The 26,034-nt window shown below is 40.8% G+C and overlaps 1 protein-coding gene across 1 annotated transcript in view; it reads left to right on the forward strand.

Annotated features, from left to right (window-relative positions):
- The window catches only part of CEP112 (centrosomal protein 112), a 203,614-nt gene that overhangs the window by 97,663 nt on the left and 79,917 nt on the right, over nt 1-26,034 (forward strand). Inside the window, 2 exon segments of the mRNA XM_033138892.1 lie at nt 4,089-4,109; nt 4,111-4,272. Coding sequence (XP_032994783.1) covers nt 4,089-4,109; nt 4,111-4,272 — 183 coding nt within the window.

The raw sequence follows: 26,034 nt of genomic DNA on the forward strand, positions 1-26,034 counted from the left end.
CTTCTTTCAGCAAAATATGATGGCAATGCCCTTGTTGGTGCCAACTAGACATCTCACTCACATTCAACTTCAGATTTGTCACTTTCCTTCGAAGTATCTACTAAGGTCATTTTTAAAAAGAGGAACTTTTTGTTTTCGCTTTTACTTAGTTTAGTTGGTCTTTCAAATATACCAGCTGTAAGGAGAACCCTGTGTGTGTGTGTGTGTGTGGTGTGTGTGTGTGTGTAAAAAACAAGAGTTCCTATCTGCCAGGAGCAGCTGCCTTAGATACTTCAAAGGTATTGGACACCACAGAGAAGGCAGCAGCTTTCCTGCCTTTGAAACCGCTTCAGTGCCTGGGTCAGGCTTAACGACCTCAGCACACAAAACCGTTATGGTATGTATGTGCATATATTATCTATTTCTCTTGCTGTTTGTGCATGTGTTTGGAATGCTTTTAATTTACACAAAACACCTTCTGGATGGTACTGACTGAAAGCACTTTCATTAAAAGCCACAGGTTCTTGAATGTATAAATACACAGTATTTGGAATTTCAGAAATCCTGGGTGCTGTTCCAAACTTCTCAAACAAAGATATGCCAAGTGTATAATTTGATTCTCAACACTGTAACCATAATCCAAGGGGTATATGTTACCCCAAATGTACCTTTCCCCATCTCCTGTGGGAGGGAAAGTGCATTTCTCAATGGATACAAAAGCTTTCTTTAAAAGTGAATGGAGCCACCATACAAGCAGATATCTGGATCAAAGCCTAACAGATGCCTTCAAGAAAAGGTGAAATGCTAAATGGTATGCTTAAGTCCCATTGCTTTCCTTGTGACTTATGTGTTCAGAATAGCAAGAGTTGCAAAGTAGTTCCAACATGTTTCCCCTCCTACTTGCCACCTTTTAATCAGTGGCAAAGAAATCCCAGATATTCGTAGAATCCATCTCCTTACACACCGCATCTTTTTAATTTTCCTGCACTGTCCCAGCTAATTGCTGCTGCATTCTGGGAGAAAGAGCAGGAACAATGAGGTCAGTACAATGCAAATACATTGGCAAGAGCACTGAATTGTCTCCACCAATGTTATTGCACCTTACTGCTGCCTACCACTCCCCCACTCTGTCTGGTATAAAGTAGTGACATAGCCAGAGGGAGGTCAGTGGCACCGCAGCTCCACCATGCTGTCCTCCATTGATGCTAGGGGCAATTTCCTCTAATATATCTGAATTTAAATGTTTCATTTATTGTTGTTGTTTAGTCATTTAGTCGTGTCCGATTCTTCATGACCCCATGGACCAGAGCATGCCAGGCACTCCTGTCTTCCACTGCCTCCCGCAGTTTGGTCAGACTCTTCGAGAACACTGTCCAACCATCTCGTCTTCTGTCGTCCCCTTCTCCCTGTGCCCTGCATCTTCCCAACATCAGGGTCTTTTCCAGAGAGTCTTCTCTTCTCATGAGGTGGCCAAAGTATTGGAGCCTCAGCTTCAGGATCTGCCCTTCCAGTGAGCAGTCAGGGCTGATTTCCTTCAGAATGGATAGGTTTGATCTTCTTGCAGTCCATGGGACTCTCAAGAATCTCCTCCAGCACCATAATTCAAAAGCATCAATTCTTCGGTGATCAGCCTCCTTATGGCCCAGTTCTTTAAATGTACCACCCCTTAATTCCAGGTTTGCCATCCCAAGAAATGAAACCCTGGATGATTACTATACCAGGCTACAATTGGAAGACTCGTACAGTGTGTCCCTGCTTCATCTATGAAGGATTTGGATCACCAGGGGTAGTGGCTAGGTTCAATCTCCATACTAGTAGTGTCACCAAATACAAAACATTACATTTTAGCATACAAGTCACCCACTCCTAAAGGAGAGATCTTTAGAGGACTCAAAGCAGGGTTTCTTCTCTCCAAGCACCCCCCTGGGTTTCTGTAAATATTCAGACCTTCTCTTTGTTGTACACTCCCTTTTACAGTATCATAATGATGGATATTCTGCTAGTTATAATGAAAACAAGCATATAGGAAAGAGAGGATACAGAAACTGATATTTGTGCTTTTCTGACTATTCTCTTTTGATTTAAGAGTTCACAGATAGGGATACTTTCATACATTTCTTTGATGAGCTGAAAAGGGTTCAGGCAATGCTGCCCAAGCCATTTTGCGGCATGAGGCAAATGGCAAGATGGCGCCTCTCCCCATTCCTTGTACTGCAGACTGGTCATTCACAGTGGTGACAGCACAGTGTCATCTACTGCAACAGATGGCACCAAGCTAGCTTAGAGGAAGTAGTTCAGAACACACAGCTCTGCACCCTACTTAGCATTTTGCCACCTGTAACCTCACTCTGTCTCATGGTATTGCTGTCCCTGGTTTAAGGGGACTGGAAAGGGACAGCATGACTGGACCACCAGAGGGAAAACTGTAGCATCATTAAAAGTCTTTCTAGTAATAATTTGTAATTGAGCTTCAGTTTATTTTATTTTGACAAATATTATCAGCCAGTTTTTAGAAGTTTTGGAACAATGTGTCTTGATTCCGGCGCTCATTTTGCATGGAAGCACATCCTGTTCTGCTCAAAGAAGCTTCCTTCCATATAAGTGGATTCAGGCCTTGATGTGTTAGATAAAAATGTGTGAGTATGTAGCAAGGGCAGGGGATGTTAGCCAGTTTTAACTAATGCATAATTTCAGGTAACTCACTGCTGAATGTATCTTTCTTTTTCAGGATTACAATTATGATGCTTTGTTTTATTAAACTGTACAAAAAGATGTAAAGCACAGTGTGTAACACAACCCGATTCCCTTCTGAGGTTGGAAATAAAATATATAAAAAAACATTTCCCATTAGTCCCTGAATAGGGAGGGGGCGGCAATCTTTTAATTGCAGTGTTACAAATGCACATAACAGCCATTTCCAAGGACACATTTGCAGCTGCCGATGACAGAAAATGCCGACTTAAAAATGAATGCTATCGCTTTAAGATAAGGTGCCTGCGCACTTTTACCCACACAAACAAGATCGATTTTGAGCAGACTCCTACTGTTTGCTTTCTTTTCTGAAGAAGAAGAGGAAGAAGTGGGATTCTCACGCTGACTATAACCAGCACGTTCTCGATAATGTGCTTTTTTTCTTCTCCTGAAATCCACCAAAACTGAAGAAAAATCCAAGTGACTGTTCTTAGCAGCTGTGTGGCCTGGAGTTCACTAGGAAAGCTGGCTTCCTGCAGTCCCCTATTCATCACCTGCTCAAAGGCAGCCTAGCTGGCTATAGTTTGGCAGGCAGGTAGGGTGCCATTGTGCACAGCCTGGGAGGATTAGTATCAAAGCTGCGGCAACCAGGCCCTTGGTCTCGGGCTGCCATTCAGTCTAGCGGGGAGAGGCTAAGACTGGCCAAGGTCATCGTATCCAGTGTGGTGTGGACTGGGAAAGGATCCTTCCTGAGAATAGAACGCTTCTTATGAAATCATGGCGCAAGCTTGCAGCACAGCAGGTGCCCTCCTGAAACACATACATCTGTTTATGTTGGTGTACCGTAGCTGACAGCGGAATAATAGAGCTCTTGTTTAATGTGTATGTGTGTGTGTATATATATATTTCTCTTTAACGAAAATAATATATGTACAGTCGCCTAGATGGGCTTTTATTTTGGAGAAATCATAACAAAATACTTTAACAGATTTACCGATGCTTTTGTGTGCAAGCATGAAGAGCAGAAGAGGCTGATTTAACCATTTTTAATCTGCGTCGCTGCTGGATGTCAACAGCAGGATACTTGGGGAAACGTATACAGAATGCGACAATGGCGTGGGATTTTTTTGTGTTTAAACCACACACACACACACATTCTGACATCCATACAAGTACATTGCGTTTCAAGATGTGCCGTATTTGTTTAGCTGTCGCGCTTAACAAAATTGCTCCGATTGTGTTTTTTAAATTTTGAAAAATAAAGACAAAGGTAATTTGAGGTAAGGATGACGTAAAAATAAAATAATAATAATAAGTGAACTTGAAATTGTGGAGGGTGGGAAATTAAGCTGTAAGATGAGTTGTCATGACGACAGGGATGTTCTATTGATGAACTGTACTCTCCATTGTCCAATCAGATAGTAGAGCTGAAGCTGGAGCTATGAACAGGAGAAGACGCACCTATTCCAGCAGAATAACACAGAAAAGGATTGCCTGGTCCGAGAACATGAACGGGAAATTGAGAAACTGGAAAAACAGCTTCGGGCTGCCATGGCAGAGTACGACAATAAAACCCAAGAATGCAGGAAGCGAGATGTACAGGTAATAATCAATAGCATTTTGAAAGTCATAGGCTTTTAGATAATACTAACAACAACAACAATAATAATAATTTTATGTTTTTCCAGTTTGGTGGTAATGCACGCTTTTGATCACTTTCAAAAGTGGCATTTAAACACAAAATTTTCTCTCTTTTCCTTCTACCGCTCCCTCCCCCTGCCACTGCAGAAAAAAGGCTTTAACTGCAAAAACCACAGGTAGCCAGATTAAGAATCCCATGGTGTGCAATAACTTGGCCTCTTATTTATAATCTTGTCTCATTTTCTTCATGATGGACTTAAGGGGGGAGGTATTTCCTCCCTCCCACTTTATCTACAATAACCCCCTCCCTCCCTCGGACAAATCTATTTTCAACATATCTGAGTTATTCGTATGGACTTTTTTGTTTTAGTTTTTCTCCGCAGGCAGCCTACAAATAGCTGGTGCTTAAATTTCCATTTGATTTCTTAGTATTTTCCACTGGTGTTTGGGTTTGGGGTATTTTTTTAAAATAATTTTTTGAATATGATTGACTTGAGTTTACCTGATGAACAGTTGAAACGCTTTGAATTTGGAGTTTTCATTAGGTTTGTTCCCCCCCCTGCATATATCTCTATATGTGAATGTGTAAAAAACTGATATATATTATATGTAATCACACAAATGAGCACACACACGCATACACATACATGAATACATACATATATTCACACTTCCCAGTTCTATGGTCACTGTTGGAAGCCATTTGGCAGAATAACCTCCAGCTGTGGTAGCATTTGACTCTTCAAACTTATGGATGAAATGTGGACTGTCAGCATGGAAAATTATCTTTATTAATTGTTCCGTTTTAAACAAATCATTTTAGTTCATTGTGTGGTGTTTGCAATTATCATTCAAGTATATAGGCGTAGTTCATTATCAAGAATATATGTGCTCTGAAAGCCTGAAGTAAAGACAATAACTTGAAAGCATGTATAGTGATATATATCTATATATCTGCATTAGAATAACTTGGATAATTTTGAACAGAAATGGGCTTCTTTGTTTCTGTGGGTTAACTGCCAAATAGTTTCCGCGTTTTGTATTTCTTCCCCCATTCTGGTTGGAACATGATGGCTGTGTGGGCGCCGTTCATTGTAAAATCTTAAAATCTTAACTATTGCATTGGTCCATATCTTAGCAAAATTAACATCTTATTTTATTATTTTGCCTCATGAAAGTAATATCTTTTACAAATCGCGAGTATAGGGTGCATCCAGACCATTGTACATTTTAATAAATACGCTAATATATTGCAATTATTGGAACCAGTGCTTTTCCTGCTAGTTGGATATTTGCAATGGATGCAATGCACAAAAAGTTTTACTGTAATCAGTAGGTCTTAAACATTTAGTCCAAGTTCAGTTGTAATCATTGGGACTTATTTAATTATGCACTTCACTTCCATTGACAGAAAATTATCTATGCCGAATGTTGCTGGATTGTACAGGCAGGGATATGACTTTTGAGTTGTCACTGTTGAAGCTATCTCATCTTTACTAATCAGCTTGTATGTACTGCCTAATGAGTTCAATTCATGTTAGCGGTTGGCAATTATGGTTTTTTTGGCTATTTATTTCATATATACAGTATTATTTTAGTAGTGCTCTAAATTATCCCTTGAGCTTGTATGCTTCTTGATTGTTCTGGTATATATTAGAGATTAAGTAATCCCTAATAAGCTTTCAACATTGGTTGTTTTTCTATTGAAATGATTAAATTCCCATGTTTATTATTTTTACTATTATTTCAGCATAACTATCATGGCAGTTAAATAAAGCGAATGTACTTGTTCACGACTAGGCCACTTGTTTCAAAATGCTATCTGATGACTATTACTTTTATTAGGAATTTTTTTGGGGGGGGGATGAAGGACCAATCCTGTTGGATCTAACTGATAAACGGTAGTGATATTATGGATAAGATATTCTATTTACATTTGGCTTTTCATACAAGTGGTATTTAGTGATGTGTTTTACCACCATCTGCTAAAGCGATTTAGATAGTGACATTAACAAAGCAATAGCAATGTGTGTCTAGGAAAACAGTATATATGAGAAAGGATGACCCTCATTATAAGGTGTAAGTTTTATGTGAACCATGTTTGTACAGTGTGACTTCACACCCCCATTCCCTCAACAACATAGTGGAAGCCATTTTGTTGAGCTAGCTTCTTCATATCCTTCTAATCATTATTTGTCAGATAAACATATTTTACTTTTTCTGAAAAACCCGAACGATCCATAGTTTGCTTGTTTGCCATTATGGCTATGGAGGCATTTTCCATTACTCTTCTGCTGTAAGTATAAGTGGATGCATTTTTTTTTTTAACCCTCCATATTGATGGAAAAGTTTCACAAAGTTCTGAAGAGGGGAGCATTTTGAAGAGTCACTAGAAAGGTTTACACTCCTGCAATGTACTGCTGAAGTCCTAAATTAACTACTGAAATAAACAAGATATTATAGACATTATTAATATAAGATACATTCAAATTGGTTTGCAACGCAAGAATGTGAAACTTGTATGAATATTTGTAATACTAGGTAATGTCCTCACAATTATATTAAATTTTACATATGTCCAGTTTTAAACAAATTGTTAACGCAAACTGAATTTTCTTGATTAGAAAGAATATCACTTTTATGTCACCGATCAATTGTTTGTTTTCATTTTCATATACCATTTGAATTTCATTTTCTCATCACTATAAACATATGCCTAACCTTTATCTCTTGTTGGGTGATAACATTTGGCAACATCAGCTAATCTCTTAAGGGGATGGTCACCCCGACATCCAAGAGCATATCTTTAGGGTTTTTGCACTTGGCACTAATCCTTCACTGGCATTCTTTGCAGGTCAGTAATTCCATTGAGGTTAAATAGCCTCCTTACTTTGACATTTGGGGGTAAATGTTTTTATTAAACTCAGTTTTAAATCACTATGCTAATACTATGTACTTTATTTACACACACACACACACACACACACACACACACACTGTGCAATTTCTATCCTGCCCTTCCTCTCAAAGGGGCCCAGGGCAGCAAACATTAACATTATAAAACAATTAAAACATATATTTTAAAAAAAATGCAGTACAGATGGAGACTATTTGGAGTTATTTTAATAACCTATGCAAAGTACTCAAATTGTGACTTCTAAAAACCATAACCTTGTTCTTACAAATAGTCATCTTTCTAAAAGAAAAGATTGGTGCTCTCTTTTCTTAAAAAAAAAAACTTCATTGCCTTATAACCAATTTTTACCTAGCTGCCAGCAAATGTATCAGTTTCACCATCACACCCTTTCTTGATCCAGTTGTCACCTTTTCCCAAGCACATGACACATATTCTTGCCACTTCAAGGAGTGAACTGTTCACATCTGCTTCATAGTTGTATCTTCTTAATCCTTATTCCTTGGCTGTTTGACCTTTGGACAAAGAAGAAAGGAATGAACTTCAGAGAAATCACATTACTTTGTTCTGTTGTAAAGTGGGCACCAAAAATGAAACCTTTTCTCCCATTTTCTGTTACAATGTGCTGCCCTGCCATTTTCTTCCACTCATAAATGTTTCAGCGATAAATAGAGCACCAGTAATGTCACAGAGGATTAGTAGTTAAAAAGTTGATATACTGTCCATTTGTCCTGAACAGTTTCCATCCCATAAGGTGTTTATATATATATATATATATATATATATATATATATATATATATATATATATATATATATTTTCTTGGAATACTTTCAAAACTCTCATAAAATGGGAGAGCTGAGCTTGATGAAATAGTGTTTATAGCCTTCCTTGCTTTCTGTTCTTGTTAGTTTACTCTATTTGCCTGTCTTCTTTTCTGTTGCCCTTTTCCTGTTGTATATTTTCCTACTTGGTTTCTCTTCACTGTTCTTTACTACATTTTTCTTCCATTTCTTACTCTATCTTTAAAATTCACTTCTGCCACCTGTTTGCTGGTTAATGGGTTCTTAAACAATCATGGTGGTAGCTCATTTGGGGTGTAGCTCTTGCCCTCTTTTTTATCACTATTTATTTGAAAAGCTGGGTCTTAATCTTGATCTATTTGCTTATGGTAATTCCAGTTTCTATTGAGAAACAACCCCATGAAATCTTGCTACATGTTTCCTGCTTAGAAGGCTTGTGAGTGAGGGATATGCCTTTTCCTGAAGTCAAAGTCAAAGACAACAGAGAGACCAATAAAGACATGCACATAAGGCTCCCTTTGGCTTGCAAGCATGCCCCTTGCCCTCTGGTACACTTGTGATGAGGAGACGCAAAGCTTTCACTTCTGGTTTTTTTTTTTACCCCTTTCTTTTTTTATTAATCACAGGTTGTCTTGTCATGTGAACCATACAAACTTGAAAATCATAGCTATGGTTTGTGGAAGCAACTTGGCTTTCAACCATAGTTTATGCATCTGACTTGTTTTCAGTAGCCATAGTTAAGATTAACCAGAATGCAAAACTCAGGTGACATGCTAAACTGCAATTAAAGCACATTCTTCCAATTTCCTCCTTGTGACCAAGCCAGAGGAGGAGAAATGGTGCAGCAGAGGCTAGACTCATTTTTTGTAATGCTAAACAATGGTTTAGCATTACGTCTGAATGTTGCCACAGAGCTGTTAGTGACTTTGCTTACCACATTGCACATTCTGCTTTAGTCAGTAGACAAGAAGTTCAAATATTTATCCATTTGCTGAAGATGCTATCAGTTTGCATTTGCTGTGATCCTCATTGTTAGGACAGTCATGATATCTGTTCACTTGTATGCATATGTGTTAGGTCTGCGTTGGGTTGCTCACGAGTAAACAGGCATGAGTCCGAACTGTATTTTAACAGTTTTATTGTGCAAACTACTTACAGTGCAGAATGCTGAAAAACATGACCATATCAGTTGCTAGCAGAATCCGGGAGTGCCAGTTTCCGGCTGTGACCCCAACATAAGAATTTCGGCGGCGCCTCCCCTGTCTCCTTTTGACCCCTCTGCGCAACTGGGGTGACGAAAGTGGCGTGCTCCCCTCAGAGCGAATCTCACGAGGCGTGCTGGGGCTCTCTGCAGCATCTCCAAGCCCCTGTCTCGCCTGGCTGCCTCCAGCTTGGCCCTCACTGCTGGAGGAGGCACCGCTCTGCCCACTGGAAGAGGTTTTGCTACTCAGAGGCTCCCGGTACACCTCCGTCCCCAGCACCAGGGCTGAGGGCAGTTCCCTGACAATATGAAATAAAAGCTACACTTTTGGGGGGGGGGTTTAGAAGCTGGCCCTGGGAGAAGGTTGACTGTATATGTCTGGGACACATACACAGCAGTTTGCTTTTCAGTCTTGGCCACACTGATGAATTAGGATGCATATTTTATTAGTGAAGCTTTCATTGGCCCTTGCAGCCGCCTTCAGTTTTTCGCACCCATTTCCTGACCATAGCCTGAAACATGGGACCTTGTTTAATTGTTTTAAAAATGTATATGTTCCTGTTTTCTCTTTGCTCTGTTTCACTCGGGGCATATCTACTCCACAGAGATCTAGATCTAAGTCATTTGTTCTTCCTAGGGAATCTGGAACTTATAGGCAGATGTGGGTAGAGATTTTTAGCATTCTCATCAAATCACAGTTCCAATAATTGGGGAGGGAGCTGTGACTGTTAAAGTGGTATGGGACCAGTATAAATTTGTAATATAGACACTTTCCCACTCTCTTCTTCTTTCTTCCATTGCTGTTTTTCTCTTCATAATCCATGCAACACACACAAGGCTGGTTTGCATGTGATGCTAAATCATAGTTTAGTGTTTCACAGACTAGCCTCAAGGAGCCTGAGCAAAACACTTGGCTTCTGCACTTCCCACACCCCCATGTGGCCTGGAGAAGGACTTCTGTCAAGTCTATTTTCACTTTCAGCTTCGCATTAAGTAGATACCAGGAATCCTAGATTAAAAAGAACTCTGGCTGGTTCGATAAACCGATTTCATAACTCCTGGCTTAAAACTGGCTTATTGTGAAATTGAGTAGAGTTTGTCTTATATGTAATGCTAAGCTGAGCTTCTTGAAAGGTGAAACTAAACTCACTGAATCTCCTCCTCTGGGTCAAGTGGGAGGAACAGCCACAACGAACTATTACTAGGTAACTTAAGATTCAAATATTAAGTGTGGGCATTATGGTAATCCAAAATCTCTGCCTCAGGTCTGGAGAAGAATTCGCTTTATAGATCCATTAATTCTTAAGTTGCTTAAAAGATGTTGAAAATACAAAAAAAAAATTGTGAATATGATTCTGAGTGGTTGGTTTTTTCAAGTGCTAAAATGTTTTCCTATTTCTCGCTGCACAGTTGATCCCAAAGAACAGGCAACAAAGAGTAGGTGAAACAACATCTCATTAGACCAATTTTTGTGTGTGTCGTAATATGCAAGCTTTCAAGTTTCATAGTATTCTTAATCAGCCATAAAACTTAATTTTATTCTTTGTGTTGGAGCTTATTTACCAGTCAGCTGTGGATGTTTTCTCTAGGTTGATCCAAAAGAAGGCCAATATTCTGTTGAATTCTGAAATGCCGAACTTGGGAAACCCCATTCCTATTGAAGCCCAGTTGTCCATCTAGCTTTAGCCAAGGGAGCAGACTCTGCTTAGCTTTCCTCTTAACCTTTTATTTGGATACTGATATTCTGTATTAGCCTTGTTATAATATACAGTACAAGTATCTGAGAAGACAGTTCACTTTTACTTTAGTACTTGTTCCCTAGTTGTTGTTGTTCAGTCGTGTCCGACTCTTCATGACCCCATGGACCAGAGCACGCCAGGCACCCCTATCCTTCACTGCCTCCCGCAGTTTGGCCAAACTCATGCCAGTCACTTCGAGAACACTGTCCAGCCATCTCATCCTCTGTCGTCCCCTTCTCCTTGTGCCCTCCATCTTCTTTCCCAACATCAGGGTCTTTTCCAGAGAGTGTTCTCTTCTCATGAGGTGGCCAAAGTACTGGAGCCTCAACTTCAGGATCTGCCCTTTGTCCAAACTCCATGGACAAAGTTCCCTAGTTAGGTGCTTCAAGAGTTTTCCTATAGTGCCCTTTGCACTTTTCCCAGTCTACAGGAAGCCTCTCTGTTCTTGCACCTGCCTGCTTAGCCCCCTCTGGCTCTTGGCAGAAATACAGTAGAGTGAAATGGCAACTTTCAGTCACAAATCAGGGATAATCTGTGGTGCTACTGTTGAGATCATGGGAAAATGTAGGTACTTGAACTGGGCAAAATTATTATAACAAAATCGAAAATTCTTTCTAGTAGCACCTTAGAGACCAACTTAGTTTGTTCCTGGTATGAGCTTTCGTGTGCATGCACACTTCTTCAGATACACTGAAACAGAAGTCACCAGATCCTTAAATATAGTGAGGGAGTGGGGAGGGGTATTGCTCAGAAGGGTGGTGGGAATGGGTGATCAGCTGATAGATGTGGAAAACCTGTTGAGGACTCTTAACGGCTGTAATTAGTCTTGCAGGGAAAGGCAAGTGGTGAGATGGCTAAAGATAGCTTTGTTATGTATAATGAGATAAGAATCCAATGTCTTTGTTCAGACCAGGTTTCTCCGTGGTTTTAAGTTTGGTGATTAGTTGTAATTCAGCCACTTCTCTTTCCAGTCTATTTCTGAAATTTCTTTGTATTAAGACAGCTACTTTGAGATCTTTTATAGAATGTCTCCTCCTATAGAGTGTTCTCCTACTGGTTTCAATCAACACTTCAATCTCCTGGTTTCAAGAACACTTCAATCTCCCAGGACATTCTATCTCCCAGGACTGTTCTCTGTTTCTCAGATACATTCTTATGGGAAGGCAAGCTTTCAGAACCAGGGATTGTTAAAAAGGTGGATATTGGAACCCCATCATTATCCTGCTTCCAAAGAAGGTTAGAGGTTGCAGAGCCGAAACTGGTTGTTAGCGTCAGGAACTTTAGGATGGTGATGCTGACCTCCAACAGTAGTCACAATGTGGCAAGGAGATTTGTAGGGTGTGCACAGACTTGAAAGTGTTGCATATATACGATTCTGTAAAGCCGCGTTGCAGAAGATAATATATAAGATAAATATGAACGGCAAAGTGGGTTACCTGGCAACATGGCTTTGGATAGAGAGACGGTGATAAAATGGAAGAAGGAAAGGTTAGTAAAAAGGAGGTTGTTTTTCTTAGTCATGGTGGAGAGAAATTAGGTTTGAAGCCCAGATTGTGGATATAATAATTAGCCATAGAACAGAGTGATGTCAGTGGAGATACAAAGCATGCACAGGAAAGTTTGAATGGGAACTCTATTTTCAACTAGTTGTTGTTGGGGTTTTTTTTAGCCTATCTACAGATCTATCAACCCATGGTGAAATATTATTGGCCCAGTTGGCAATGTAAAATTGGACATCAAGAATGAAAGACAAAATAGAGGCATGTAGAATACAGTGTCGCTAGCCTATGTTGAAATGATACTGCATGAATCGCCTTTCCCCAGTGCACTTTCATTGAACAAGGACAGGACCAAGACCTGGACCCTGGGTTGCTATACCAGCTCTGAAGAAATAACATTGAACAGGAGCCAGCAAGAGATACTAAGACTGTGGACACACTATTCGTTTAAAGCACATGAGATCCCCTGAGGAATCCTGAGAACTGTAGTTTGTTAAGGGTGCTGTGAATTGTAGCTAACTAAATGGTAAACTACACTTCACGTGATTTAGGAGGGATAGTCATGTCTCTTAAATGTATGGTGTGCATGCAGCAAAAAATTAAGAACCAGATAAGGACAGTCCATCACTAGGGTTGGACAGATCTGAGACATACAATGTGGGCATGTCCAATGATACATTTGTTTTGGTCTGACATTGTTGTCTATGTCAACTTTGTACTAGTGAAATCCTTGATATTTGCTGATGTTTATGTGCTTTTAAAACAGATTCCTGTAGTGTGGGGATTAGCAAACAACAAAAGTGTGTTTTATGAGTCCTTGTGGTTGCTAAGAGACTCATACTTTGAGCCTGGAAGGATAAACACCATCTATTAAGCCATGGTCTGAAGACCTCACTGCCCTTTTTGCATTCAAACATATTCCTCACAAATGTGGATACCTCTCTGGACATATCTATATGTTTAAATTAAGAGGGACTTACCGTATTCTCAGTGTGTGTTGATGGATTTTTTCCCCTTTAACTCCTCCCTCCCATTTTTTCCTTGTTAAATTTTTCATGGGGTTGGGCAGATCCTTTACAGTTGGTCCGCCCCAAGCCTCAGAGAGGATGAGGCCAAGGCTGTCCCATTCTGTTTCCAGGTGGGTTTTTAATGGGAAATGCTTAAAAATCTGCCTGGAAACACACTTTTATAAAAAGTATTTAGAAGGTCGTCTGAGGATTGTGCATTGCCTCAGTTCTCTCCCTGCTGCCTGCCACCTCATGCTTTGAATACACATGCAACAAATTCCCCTAGAAGCAAAGGATGTAAACAGAGGGCAGTCATATTTTGACTCCCGTAAAATTTCCCAAGAGCCATAGAATGCCCTCAAGTCTCAGGGGGACTTGCTGCATGTACATTCAAAGGTGCCCAAGCACTAGCTGCTCAGACTATGGGTAATGCTATGTTTTAGAAAATTTAAAAGGAGAAGTGGGGGGGGGGGGGAGAAGGAGGCAGTAAACAATCCTTGAAGGAATAAAGAAATTACAGATTATGAAATGGAGCATTGATATGATCCAGGTCATGTTCCACCAGGATCAGATCAGGTGAATGTACTGTGGAATCCAAGACAAGCAGATTCCTCTCCCGTCTCTATCTGACATAGCTCTTTAAAAGAGCTAGGCATGAAAAACAGGAAAGGAGGAAGTACATTAAGAAGGTGATAGAGACCCTGGAATTTATCCAGTCAGGAATTCACTGCTGGTTTCTGCAAAATATTTTCCAGCATAGTGCAGTAGACCTATTAAGAAACAATCCTGGGAGGGGGTAGGAGAGAGTTTAGGTAAAGGAAAAGGAAATAGTTCTTAGACTTCTTTAAATGTTAAAACCATAGCCACAGTGTCTATGGTCTGCCTCCACAGTTGAAGGAAACCATGCTTCTGAATGCTGGTTGCTGGAAACCGTGGGAGGAGAAAGTGCTGTTGTGTTTGAATCCTGATTGCTGGTTTTCTAAAGGCAACTGTTCAGCCACTGTGAGAACAGGATGCTGGACTAGATTGGCCATTGGCCTGATTGAATAAGCTTTCCTAAGTTCTTATGTTCATGCTTCTGCAGAAAAAAAAATTGATTATACAGTTCCATTGTTAACTTAACACAGTTTGTGGTGCATGCATTTTTCTGGATTGTTCTGGGTAGGAGTAGTTTGGCGCATGGCCTCCTGCCTATGCAAACTCCTAAGGCAACCAGTGTGCTGTGGCACCCTGGGGTGCCTTGAATGATGGTTGGGGTGTGAGTTTCTGGAGGCGGTTGGAGGATGGATGGCGGCTAACAGATTGAGGTTGAACCCTGACAAGACAGAAGTACTGTTCTTGGGGGACAGGAGGCAGGCAGGTGTAAAGGACTCCCTAGTTCTGAATTGGGTAACTGTGCCCCTGAAGGACCAGGTGCGCAGCCTGGGAGTCATTTTGGACTCACAGCTGTCCATGGAGGCGGAGGTTAATTCTGTGTCCAGGGCAGCTGTCTACCAGCTCCATCTGGTACGCAGGCTGAGACCCTACCTGCCTGCGGACTGTCTCGCCAGAGTGGTGCATGCTCTAGTTATCTCTCACTTGGACTACTGCAATGCGCTCTATGTGGGGCTACCTTTGAAGGTGACCCTGAAACTACAACTAATCCAGAATGCAGCAGCTAGACTGGTGACTGGGAGCGGCCGCCGAGACAACATAACACCGGTCTTGAAAGATCTACATTGGTTCCCAGTACGTTTCCGAGCACAATTCAAAGTGTTGGTGCTGCCTTTTTAATCCCTAAATGGCCGCGGTCCAGTATACCTCAAGGAGCGTCTCCACCACCATCGTTCTGCCTGGACACTGAGGTCCAGTGCCGAGGGCCTTCTGGCGGTTCCCTCACTACGAGAAGCTAAGTTACAGGGAACCAGGCAGAGCGCCTTCTTGGTACTGGCACCCGCCCTGTGGAATGCCCTCCCACCAGATGTCAAAGAGAAAAACAACTACCAGACTTTTAGAAGACATCTGAAGGCAGCCCTGTTTAGGGAGGCTTTTAATGTTTAATAGATAATTGCATTTTAATGTTCTGTTGGAAGTCGCCCAGAGTGGCTGGGGTATAAATAATAAATAATAAATGATTATTATTGGGATGCTGTGGGCAACATTGGCCTCTGTCCTTTCCTTACTTCCCTCCTCTGATGCCCTCTCACGTCTTTGCCTCCCAGAGGCTTGCACGGCTGTTTGTTGCAGCAGCCCTGGCTACAAGCTCCCCAGGCAAATGCTGCCTCTGGGGCTGGCCAGGGGGTGCTTCCCAGGCCCCTGTGGGACAGTGTGAGGAGGCACCTCTCTTTGGCGCAGGGTATGCAGCTCAGAGACCAGGGGTGGCAGCAGTAGCTGCCCAGAGGACTCCCAAGGAAAGGGGAGAGGAGAGGAAAAGAGAGGAGGCTGAGGGAACACTCCACAAGGGAGGGTGTTCTAAAAGGGGTGAGGGGCTGCTGGCTCTGTAGGCAAGTGGTGACAGAACTGGGCTCCTGAGCCCCACAGGTGCCACAGAAAGAATGTGGTTGATCAAGGAAGCTGTGGACCCAAAAAGGTTGAAAACCTCTGTTGTAAGGAAAAGAACTTAGGTTTCCTTTTGCAGCAGCCTCTCCATGTCATTTTCTAATACTTGTTGAACAGCAGATTATTTCAAATAGATTCACCTAAAGTAATATGGCTAACATTTGTTATTTAAAGCTTGCTTGCTGATCAGAAGGTCGGCGGTTCGAATCCCCGCGACGGGGTGAGCTCCCGTTGCTCAGTCCCTGCTCCTGCCAACCTAGCAATTTGAAAGCACGTCAAAGTGCAAGTAGATAAATAGGTACTGCTCCGGTAAACGGCATTTCTGTGCGCTGCTCTGGTTCGCCAGAAGCGGCTTAGTCATGCTGGCCACATGACCCGGAAGCTGTACACCGGCTCCCTCGGCCAGTAACACGAGATGAGCGCCGTAACCCCAGAGTCGGACACAACTGGACCTAATGGTCAGGGTTCCCTTTACCTTTACCTTACCCTATTCTTTATAGGTCAATTTAGTTAGAACACATGACTGTCATTTCTTTGTTTTCAAAATCAAAGTAATTCACTCTTTCAGAAACAGGGAGCGACTGAAAAGCTGTCAGTGTTTTAACATTTTTGTAGATTTTTTAAAGATGATAAAATAGCTGTTGGTTTCATAGCATGTCTTTAAAGCAGCATGCCTTTCAGATTCCTGATATTCAAGTAGCAAGTTAGCTTGGGGGTAAGGGGAATACAAGAACACTATAGCTCTTCCTTTGAAGTACTGAGTCATTTTTTGGATCTTTCAACTCGGTTTGGCCCAAATTACAGACACTGTTCATACCTCAATTACTTTAAGAAGAGTAGAAGAAGAGTTTGGATTTGATATCCCGCTTTATCACTACCCGAAGGAGTCTCAAAGCGGCTAACAATCTCCTTTCCCTTCCTCCCCCACAACAAACACTCTGTGAGGTGAGTGGGGCCGAGAGACTTCAAAGAAACGTGACTAGCCCAAGGTCACCCAGCAGCTGCATGTGGAGGAGCGGAGACGCGAACCCGGTTCACCAGATTACGAGTCTACCACTCTTAACAACTACACCACACTGGCTCTTTAGATTTGAGAAGACTTTTTGTGATACTTAAAAGAATTCAATATGCAAAGGACGATGGGGAAACTGAACTGATCAAAGACATTGTAAACTTAAATTTGTTTGGTTGATATATTTTCATCTGTTCTACACTACCTGATGGCAATGTATGACCAGGAGTTCACATATTTTGGCTTTTCCTAGTAGGCTGCCATTCTTTGTGCTTGCCACAGGAGCAGAGGTTTCTCACACCAGACTAAGCAGCAGCATGAGTTTCTTACGTTGCTTTTGTCTGTTGTGTTGAGCTTTGGAGTAGACAGCCTCCAGAGAGAACCTCTCTCTCTCTCCTCTTTTGTACAGGAGACGAGAGGTATTGGAGCACACTGAACTTTAGATCAGACAGATCTGCTGTTGCAGAGCTCAGCATAAGTTAGCGTGCTTGCCCTTCATTTTCTGCAACTTGTGGAAAGCTCAGGGGAGAACTCTCTTCAGGGTTTGTCATCCTCCTCACCTGAGATCTAGGACTATTGCCTCTTGGAAATGGATTTTTGGAGGCCTGATGGTTAATGTCCAATTGTTTCATTCTGACAAAAATGGAGATTAAGCAGGCCAGATGTTTCTGTTTATTTAGTAGAGTATGGTGTGTTGTGTGATCATTTGGAGGAAGGGTGAATGCTTCCTTTCTCATCTCTTTTTAAGCTTAAGGCATTTAGGATGGGAAAAAGAAGGTTATCTATCCCCATGACTTGGACCAATCAATATCTCATAAGCAAAGTTTGTGAGAAGCCAAAAAGACGCTTATGAATGTTTCCCATTCCCCATGCTAATATAGATATAAGCAGGAAGAAGATCATATTATCCACTCTGGTGGGTCATCCTAGTCAGGAATTGTCTCATTAACCAGAGCAGGGTAACTAATGTGTAGTAACAGAATGATTAACATTTCAAATAGGGAGTTCCGGGAAGTTTGACTTGTAGTTGGACTAGAAAGTGCGCTCCTTATTTGTAACAGACGGGTAGGTATAAAATAGAAATGACTTCTTGGCTGGAAGCCCAAGTGTTAAGCATCCCAATATATGCTTATCATAATTGTGTCTTGAAATCAGATTTTGGTTTGCTAAGATGAATTCCAATTTCATCTAAGACATTGTGTTTTATTGTGTGTAGATTGTGAATCACTGGTTTTCTTACTCCATTTATTTTGAATAAAGGTTGTTCTTGGAAGCTTCAGGCAAAAATATATAAATTGACATCTTCTCTCAAGTATTTTGATGCCGCCCCATTTCTGTGTATTTGGTAGGAAATGAATAACAGGCAGAAGTTAAGTGTAAACAGAATAACAATGGAAATACAATATGATAGATAATGGTACAATATAAATTTGTGGGCTTTGCGTATCACGTATAACTGAAAATGTGCTATATTTATAGTGTTTACCTGGTGTTCATTATTTTCCTTTCTTTTCCTTTCTTTTTTCTTTTGCTTCTGGAAAATTTGCAATTGTTGAAAGACTACTTTTGTCCTTTGTACAGTTACAAGTTTTGACCATTACCGGTAATATATTTTAATCAGATATGTATGATGCATTTTGTGGAAAGGTCCACTCAGCATCAGCCAACCAAACACAAACTGTCAGTTGGCTGATCCAGATTATGATATATTACATTGACATGTTGCTTATTCATCCTTCTTGAGGCTACTCCTCTGTTCAATATTTATCCCTTCTCTTTGCACTTTGGCAGATGCAGTTTGTGATAAGTTATGAGCTTGGAACAACATGCAGTGACTGGTGCAAATGTAGGATCTGCATATAGGTGGACTGAGTGTAACCCTATTTTCATGGTCTGACCACTTCCAGAGAAGTTTTGACTATTGTCTGCAACCTTTCCCTGCAGTGGTGGGGGACCAATTCAGATGGTCTGCCCTTGACACTTGTCAGGTCACACAGTTCTGCCTACCAGATGGTGAATGGCCCTCATAGCACGTTGAGAGCAGTTTGCATGAGGCTTCAAGAATAATGTTGCTCAACCCTACCCCTTAGACACAGCAGTTTTTGCAAGTTCAGTTGAGGTGTCCAATGCAGCACCTTCCCATATTTTATGGAATTAATTTTGGTTTATGTGCCTTGATGGTGTAGACAGGGTAATGATGTGACCAGCTTCTTGCTTTCTTGACCCCTGTCCATTCTGGCTGGTCAAAGCTAGTTTGTGTGGTGGGACTGACTGACTGGGTGGGTCCAGAGTATGGTGAACATGGCTCTATTCAATGGAATGGAGCCTGCAGCCCTTAAGCGGTAATGAAGAAGCCCATTATGAAGTCTGTGGTTTACAGTAACTACTGCCAAGCCGCCTTCTTGGGCACAGTGGTGCAGAGAGTGATGGTGGAGCAGTTGCAAGAGTTTCTTGATGATACTACAGCCGTACCTCGGGTTACATCCCCTTCGGCTTACGTATTTTCATATTACGTACTCCGGTAACCCGGAAGTGTTTTTCGGCATGTGGACGCTTCTGCGCATGTCTGCGCGGTCTGCGTATGCACAGAAGTGTTCTGTGCCGTTCACGCATGCGCAGAAGCGTGATGCCGCGATGGACGCTCGGGTTACGTACTTTTCGGGGTGCGAAGGGCACCCCGGAACGGATCGGGTACGTAACCCGAGGTACCACTGTATCTGGATTCATTTCAATTCGGGTTCAGGCATGGTTTAGGGACTGAATCAGATTTGGTCACCCTGATGTGTTGCGAGCAGGACAGAGAGGGAATGCATCTCCACTCCTGCTTCTCGACCTGTTGGCAGCTTTTAATACACTTGACCATGGTATCTTGGACCAGTTCTGTGGGAGGGGAATTGGGGGCACTGTTTTGCACTGGTTCTTATGCCTCCCTGCATGGCCATATCCAGAGAAAAGCATTGGGGATTGTTTCTTGGACCCACGGTCCTTGTGCTATGGTGTGCCACAGGGCACACTCCTGTTAAACAACTATATGAAACCACTGGGGGATAGTTATTAAGAGTTTTGGAGCAAAAACAATATGATACTCTGCTGATACTCAGCTGTTTCTCCATAGCATCTGGGTCACAAGAGGCTGAGCATGGTCTCAAACCTTGTCTGGGTGTAATTATGGAATGATGGTTTGAGCAATGGGAAGACAGAGGCATGGTGGGTGGGTGGTTCCATTGGTCGGAAGATTGGTCATTGCTTGTTTTGGATGGAGTTATTCTTCTTCTGAAATAATAGTTTAGGTGTGTTTCTGGATTTATCTTTGTCACTTGATGCTAGGAGTCAAGTGGCTAGGAGTGCCTTTTACCTGTTACAGGTAGTGAGCCAACTATGGCCAATCTTAGATGGGGTAGCCTGGCTGCAGTGATTCATGTACTAGTAAACTTAACATTTGATTATTCCAATGCACTCTCTGTGATGCTACCCTTATGTCTGGACAAGAAGTTCCAGTGCTTAAAAGCTTGCTCTGGGTGCCCATATGTTACTTGGTCAGATTCAAGGTTCTTGTAATAACTTACAAGGTGCTTAACAACATGGATCCAGGATATCTTAAAGATTGCCTGATCTCTATCCCCACCTGAGGGGGAGGAATCTCTGTTGGTGGTCCTCCGGGGTTCAGATTCACTGTGCTTAAATATTACAAGCTGCCCAAGCCTCCCAGGTGAGATTATATAGGCACCCTTCTTGCTGAATTTCAGGCCTGTGACTGATGCTTTCCTTTTGCAGTAGACATTTTAAGGTAGTGTTTGGTTTTATGCTAAATTATTTATATTTTACTGTCCATTTTTTGTGTATTGTTTTGATGTACACCACTTAGAAATGAAAATAATTAAGCAGTATATAAATGTATTAATAAAATAAACAAACAGGATGATCTGTGGCATGTAAAACTTACTTTAATAACAAGGTCTACATAGATAAATAGTTGGTGTCCCCTGTAACTTACTATAAGTAAGGATGTTTATTTATGATGCCTGTAGCAGTTTTAATGTCAAGTGCTTTTTGTAATCACTCTTGCTTTTGTCATAACAACCTGTGAGGTTGGACATTACATTTCCCATTTTCTACATAGATAAGAGGCTGAAACTTTCTGGTTTAGCTCAGTGGTGGTTTTTTGTGAGTTGTGATTCCAGGTTCAAGTTCATTGATCCACCTTGTTTGTATAGTTTAGTTTAGTAAATGTAAGTCTTCCCACGAAACATTATGCTAATTGCACCAACTGTATAAAATGCATTTTATTTGCTTCTCCACTATAGAACCAGGAAGGTAGAGTACGTAAGTGGCAGCCTATTGTCATAGCTGGACAGCTGAGCCCCAATCTTCAGTCCGAGAAGTTATACAAACTCTTGCTTTCTTGGCTAGTAGAAAGGGCGTAAGGAAAGCATGAAGAGAAGAGACTCATTTTCCCTCTTGCAGCTTGAAGTATGGGGATGGAATGTTCAGAATTTCCCTCTCCCACTCTCAGACCCCCTTGACACATACTAGCATCCCAGGAACCACTTCCTCACAAGGCAATCACATACCTCTAGAAGCAGAGAATTGTAGAATTGTAGAGTTGGAAAGGACCTGAAGGGTCATCTGGTTTGGCCTCCTGCAATGTATGTGTGTGTATGTGTATGAATTAATACCATGGGTCTCCTTGCAGAGTACTTATTGGGAAGGGAAGGCTTGCATGTGAGTATTGTGAGGTCACACCGGCAGGAATCAGCTCCTTCTGCTGTACAAGGAGTGTGTGCAGCAGGCCTTGTTTTCTCATGATAGGTTTGAGAGACAAAGAAATGGACAGAGTGGGGTATATAAACAAGCAAGAAAAGTGTCCTTAGTATGTCCTGTCTTTTATGGCAAGTTAGAACATATTTGGGGGGCAGTGTTGGGAGGAGTATCTCTTTCTCTTTTGTGTTGTTTTAAGAAGTGCAGAATACTACTCCTTATGTTTCCCATACATAGGTTCTGCTTCATGGGATAGTTGACTAGTCTTTGGGATAATTCTATATATTTTTTGTAATGTAGCACAGAGTATGCACGCAGATAGCTTTTTAAGCCTACTTTTTATGATAGGGGAAGAAAGCTTCCTAATAATAATGAGGATGAGAGAAATTTTGCACTGTGTCCAAACTATGTGAAGGAGATTGGAGAGGTCAGAGGGGTTTACTAATTGCCACCTGAAGAAACCTGAGAACACAAATCTAATACAGAATCTGAAATGAAGTGCAGATTGTGCCAGCTATTTGCAGTATGTTCAAGGATATATCATGTAAAAATAATGTTAAAGCTGGCACAGTTTCCTTAGAAGCATGTGCCTCTTTTGTATATTGATGTGCAATTTGTGGCAGTGACTGAGATTTTATGAATTGATTGTGTAATTTGTGCAGATTTGCAGGTTGTGGATAATGTTACTGCTTCCTCTCTATTGATATGGAGCACATTGTTGCTTAATCTTAAACCAACATGCAAGTCTTTTTTTTTCTTAGAAAATTGTGTTCTAAACGTTCTGCTGTTTTCATATATTTGGGTTACGGCGTGGATCCCCACCCTGCACTCAGTAAAGCATTACTCTGTTTTGACATCTTTGCCCATCAGCTAATTATAAAGGGACTCATTGTCAATGATGGCGTAAGCCAGTCATCACCCCCAAGAAAGGCATAAGTCAGTCTGATCATCAGTGGATGCATGCAAATTGGGATAGCTCTAGTTCTAGCACCATTTAAAGAACAAAGCATGCAACACACATTAACTCTTGTCTTTGGCCAGTCCCATCAAATTTACCATAAATATGTGAAGGAATCTAAATAGTGTGGGCTCTCTGTGGGCAAAGTTCTTATCTAGCTTTGTGAGAATGCGAAATAAAGTATTCATTTAACCTACTATAAAAATATGTATGCTATGCAGTTATAATCATATGTCATTATTCAGAAAATACAGCAGAAACTCTGACAAATTAAAAACAGAAGGATGTGTCTGCAAGGGCTTTTTCAGTCATTAAAAAGCTGCTTCACCTCTCAGGCAAACTATTTAATGGCAACTTCTTGCTCACTGTACTGACATCTTCAAAGGCTTTGACATCTGTCAGCCTTTGAACTACCATTAAAAAATATTATCCCATTTCCATTCTTTTATGCCCATTTTTTTAATTATAGCCCTTCTTTCAAGTTGGGAACATGGTTGGTTTAAATGATGCTGTCCTTTCGTTTTCAGCCACCCAGCTGCGGTTTGAATAAATTGATGTCGAATCAAAGGCGGGACTTTAAAGGGAAAAGGTTTGATGGACTTGGACTCCGAACCAGATGAGGCTTTATGATGAAAAGGGTTTAATCCCAGCACAGGCATTGCTTCTATCAGTCGAGCAGTACAAAGCAATTCATATATATAGGTTCACGAGAAATGATCTATTTTTTAAAAAACAGCACAGATCTTTTCAGGACTTGCAAATGTGGCATTAGCTAATATTCAGAGCAGTGATTTCCTTTCATCCACTAGAAGCTTATGATTATAGTACAGTTCTCGAATTGGAAATGAGAGCTGCAACACAGATTTAAAGCTATGCTGTCTGATTTGTATTCAATATACATGTCACTGCGGGACAAGCTAGTCTAGGCCAAGCTGGTTCAATAAAAGGAACAAGCAGTTTCATCATTTGAGATTCAGAGAAGACGACAGGGAGAAAAAGCTGCCAATTAATTAGTACCAGCATCACCTGATGCTTGTGCAACTGCTCTTGACGGATATAGCATCTTTTCCAAAACTGTCCCAGAATCAGATTTTAACACTCACTTTATTTGAATAAGAATTATTCCCTTGGCATCCTCCTCCAGTAAAATAATACATTCCATTAACCAATAATGTGTAATTTATATTTGCAGCATCACTTGTCTTGCTGAATTTTTGGTTTGAACATCTTTCAGTCGTGAAAATTATTGCTCTTCCCTCATAACAGCTGCCTTCATTAAAGCTGTAATTATGTATGATTATGAGGAGATCAGAAGACTTTTCTTTTAAAAATGAGGTTTGTTGCTTTATAAGAACTTTTTTTTTTTACTTGCTCTGGAATTTCTTATCTGAAAAAGTTTCTGATCTCTATAGATGAATGAATATGTTTAGTGAATAAACATTTACAAAAATTAGATGGGTAAGAGCTGTACACAAATTCATGGTACCAAACCTAAAGTGACATGGTACCAAATCTGAAGGTCTGTAGGTGAATGTGTCAGAGCTCATCATTATCAGAGATTAAAGATGTTCTTGGCATAATCTCAACTCCAGAGATTTTGCTTTTCTTTTCTCTGATCTCCGGCCATTATAAGATAATTGATTCAGATTTGAGTTAAAAACTCTCAGGTGATTGCTATGAAGCCCTTGTGACTCATACTACTTAATTGTCAATTCTAAGGATGATGTTTTAGGACTAATTGAAGAACTGATAGGTAACAAGCACAAGGTCAAGATAGTATTCACTAAGGAGTGCATTCAGAATTGGAATAGAGGTTATGGATAGGCAAGATCTTAAAGCAAATGGTCTATCTTGTTATAGTTTGTGGGCCAGAAAGTGTGGTTGTTACTATCTTGGGTGAATAGAATCATAGAATCATAAAGTTAGAATGGACCCTGAGGATCATCTGGTCCAACCCCCTACAATGCAGGAATATGCAGCTGTCCCACATGGGGATCAAACCTGTGACCTTGGTGTTATCAGCATCATGCTCTAACCAACTGAGCTAATCAACACGAAGTATTCTTTATTTGATAGGCTATGAACCTAGCAAAATCACCACGTCTGTTGGTATTTAGTAGCCTTCATACAAAAGCAATAAATAGAATAACCAAAATGTGTAATATCCAGTTTGGAGCTATAAGTTTCACACCTTTTGCCCAGCTTGGCTCCAAAATGCTCACATCATCCAAATAGACCCATAACATATTGAAATAATTTTGGGAGCATCATAGCAAAGATGAAGAACAGACTGTTCAAGGTCTATAAATAATGCAATGATTTTTTTTTTAAGATTTCACTTAACAGTTAACATAGTTCCTAGAGTCCAAGATGTGACCTGCCCTCTGCAAAGTATACACCAAAATGTTCCTTACTTAGCCTGCTATCTGACACTGATCAGTGATTGATCATATCCCTATTGAGGTGACTTTCTTGGTGTAAAACAATACTCCTCCCTCCCTTCATCTGTCAGCACGATTCCTTCCAATTATGTGAGCCATAAAGCAGGGTAGTTGGTACCATCTTGAGGGATTACATTTCTTTCATAGCCTATAACCTTAGTAAAATTATTAGTCATGATGGCTGTCAGTAATGAGTAGCTTTTACTTGGGTGGGTGGGGACCTATTCTACTTGAAATAAAAGTCAGAGAGAGGAAAATGAAGGGAAACATGTACTTTAATTAAACCAGTATGTAGCTACCATATCTTCATTCACAAATCATGAAAACTGCAAAGGTGAAGTACATTTTTTCCAGTATTTTAATCATAAAGGTCATTGTGAATATCATCTCTTTCAATGACAGATTCAAAGTCATATTTGTTTTCATCAGCTTGCTTATTACAATGCTGTACAAGGCATAGTGCTGTTCATTTCATTCTTCATACAGGTACCTGTGAGCGCTGCACAATATTGCTTACACCTTCAGGACAGCAGTTCCAGAACTGACTCTGGAGTTGGCTTTCCAGTCAACCATTGTGTATTCTGTCTCTGTAGTAGAATTTCATAGGATTTTATAGGAAAACCATCACTGATACCAGGTTCAACTTGGATGACAGTTAAAAACAACCTAGGTCTTCTAGGTTTTACTCAGACTAAATGCATTGAAATTCATGGGCATAAATTAGGTCCCCCAATCTCAGTACCTCTGTTCCAAGCAAAACTTATTGAATATCACCCATAGTTTGGAATGGGTGGAGGGAAATAGTATTCATCACATGCAATTTGACATTGCTGAAAGCCAACGTAACTATTAA

This window comes from Lacerta agilis, chromosome 2, assembly GCF_009819535.1.
Source record: "Lacerta agilis isolate rLacAgi1 chromosome 2, rLacAgi1.pri, whole genome shotgun sequence".
Taxonomy (NCBI): Eukaryota; Metazoa; Chordata; class Lepidosauria; order Squamata; family Lacertidae; genus Lacerta; species Lacerta agilis.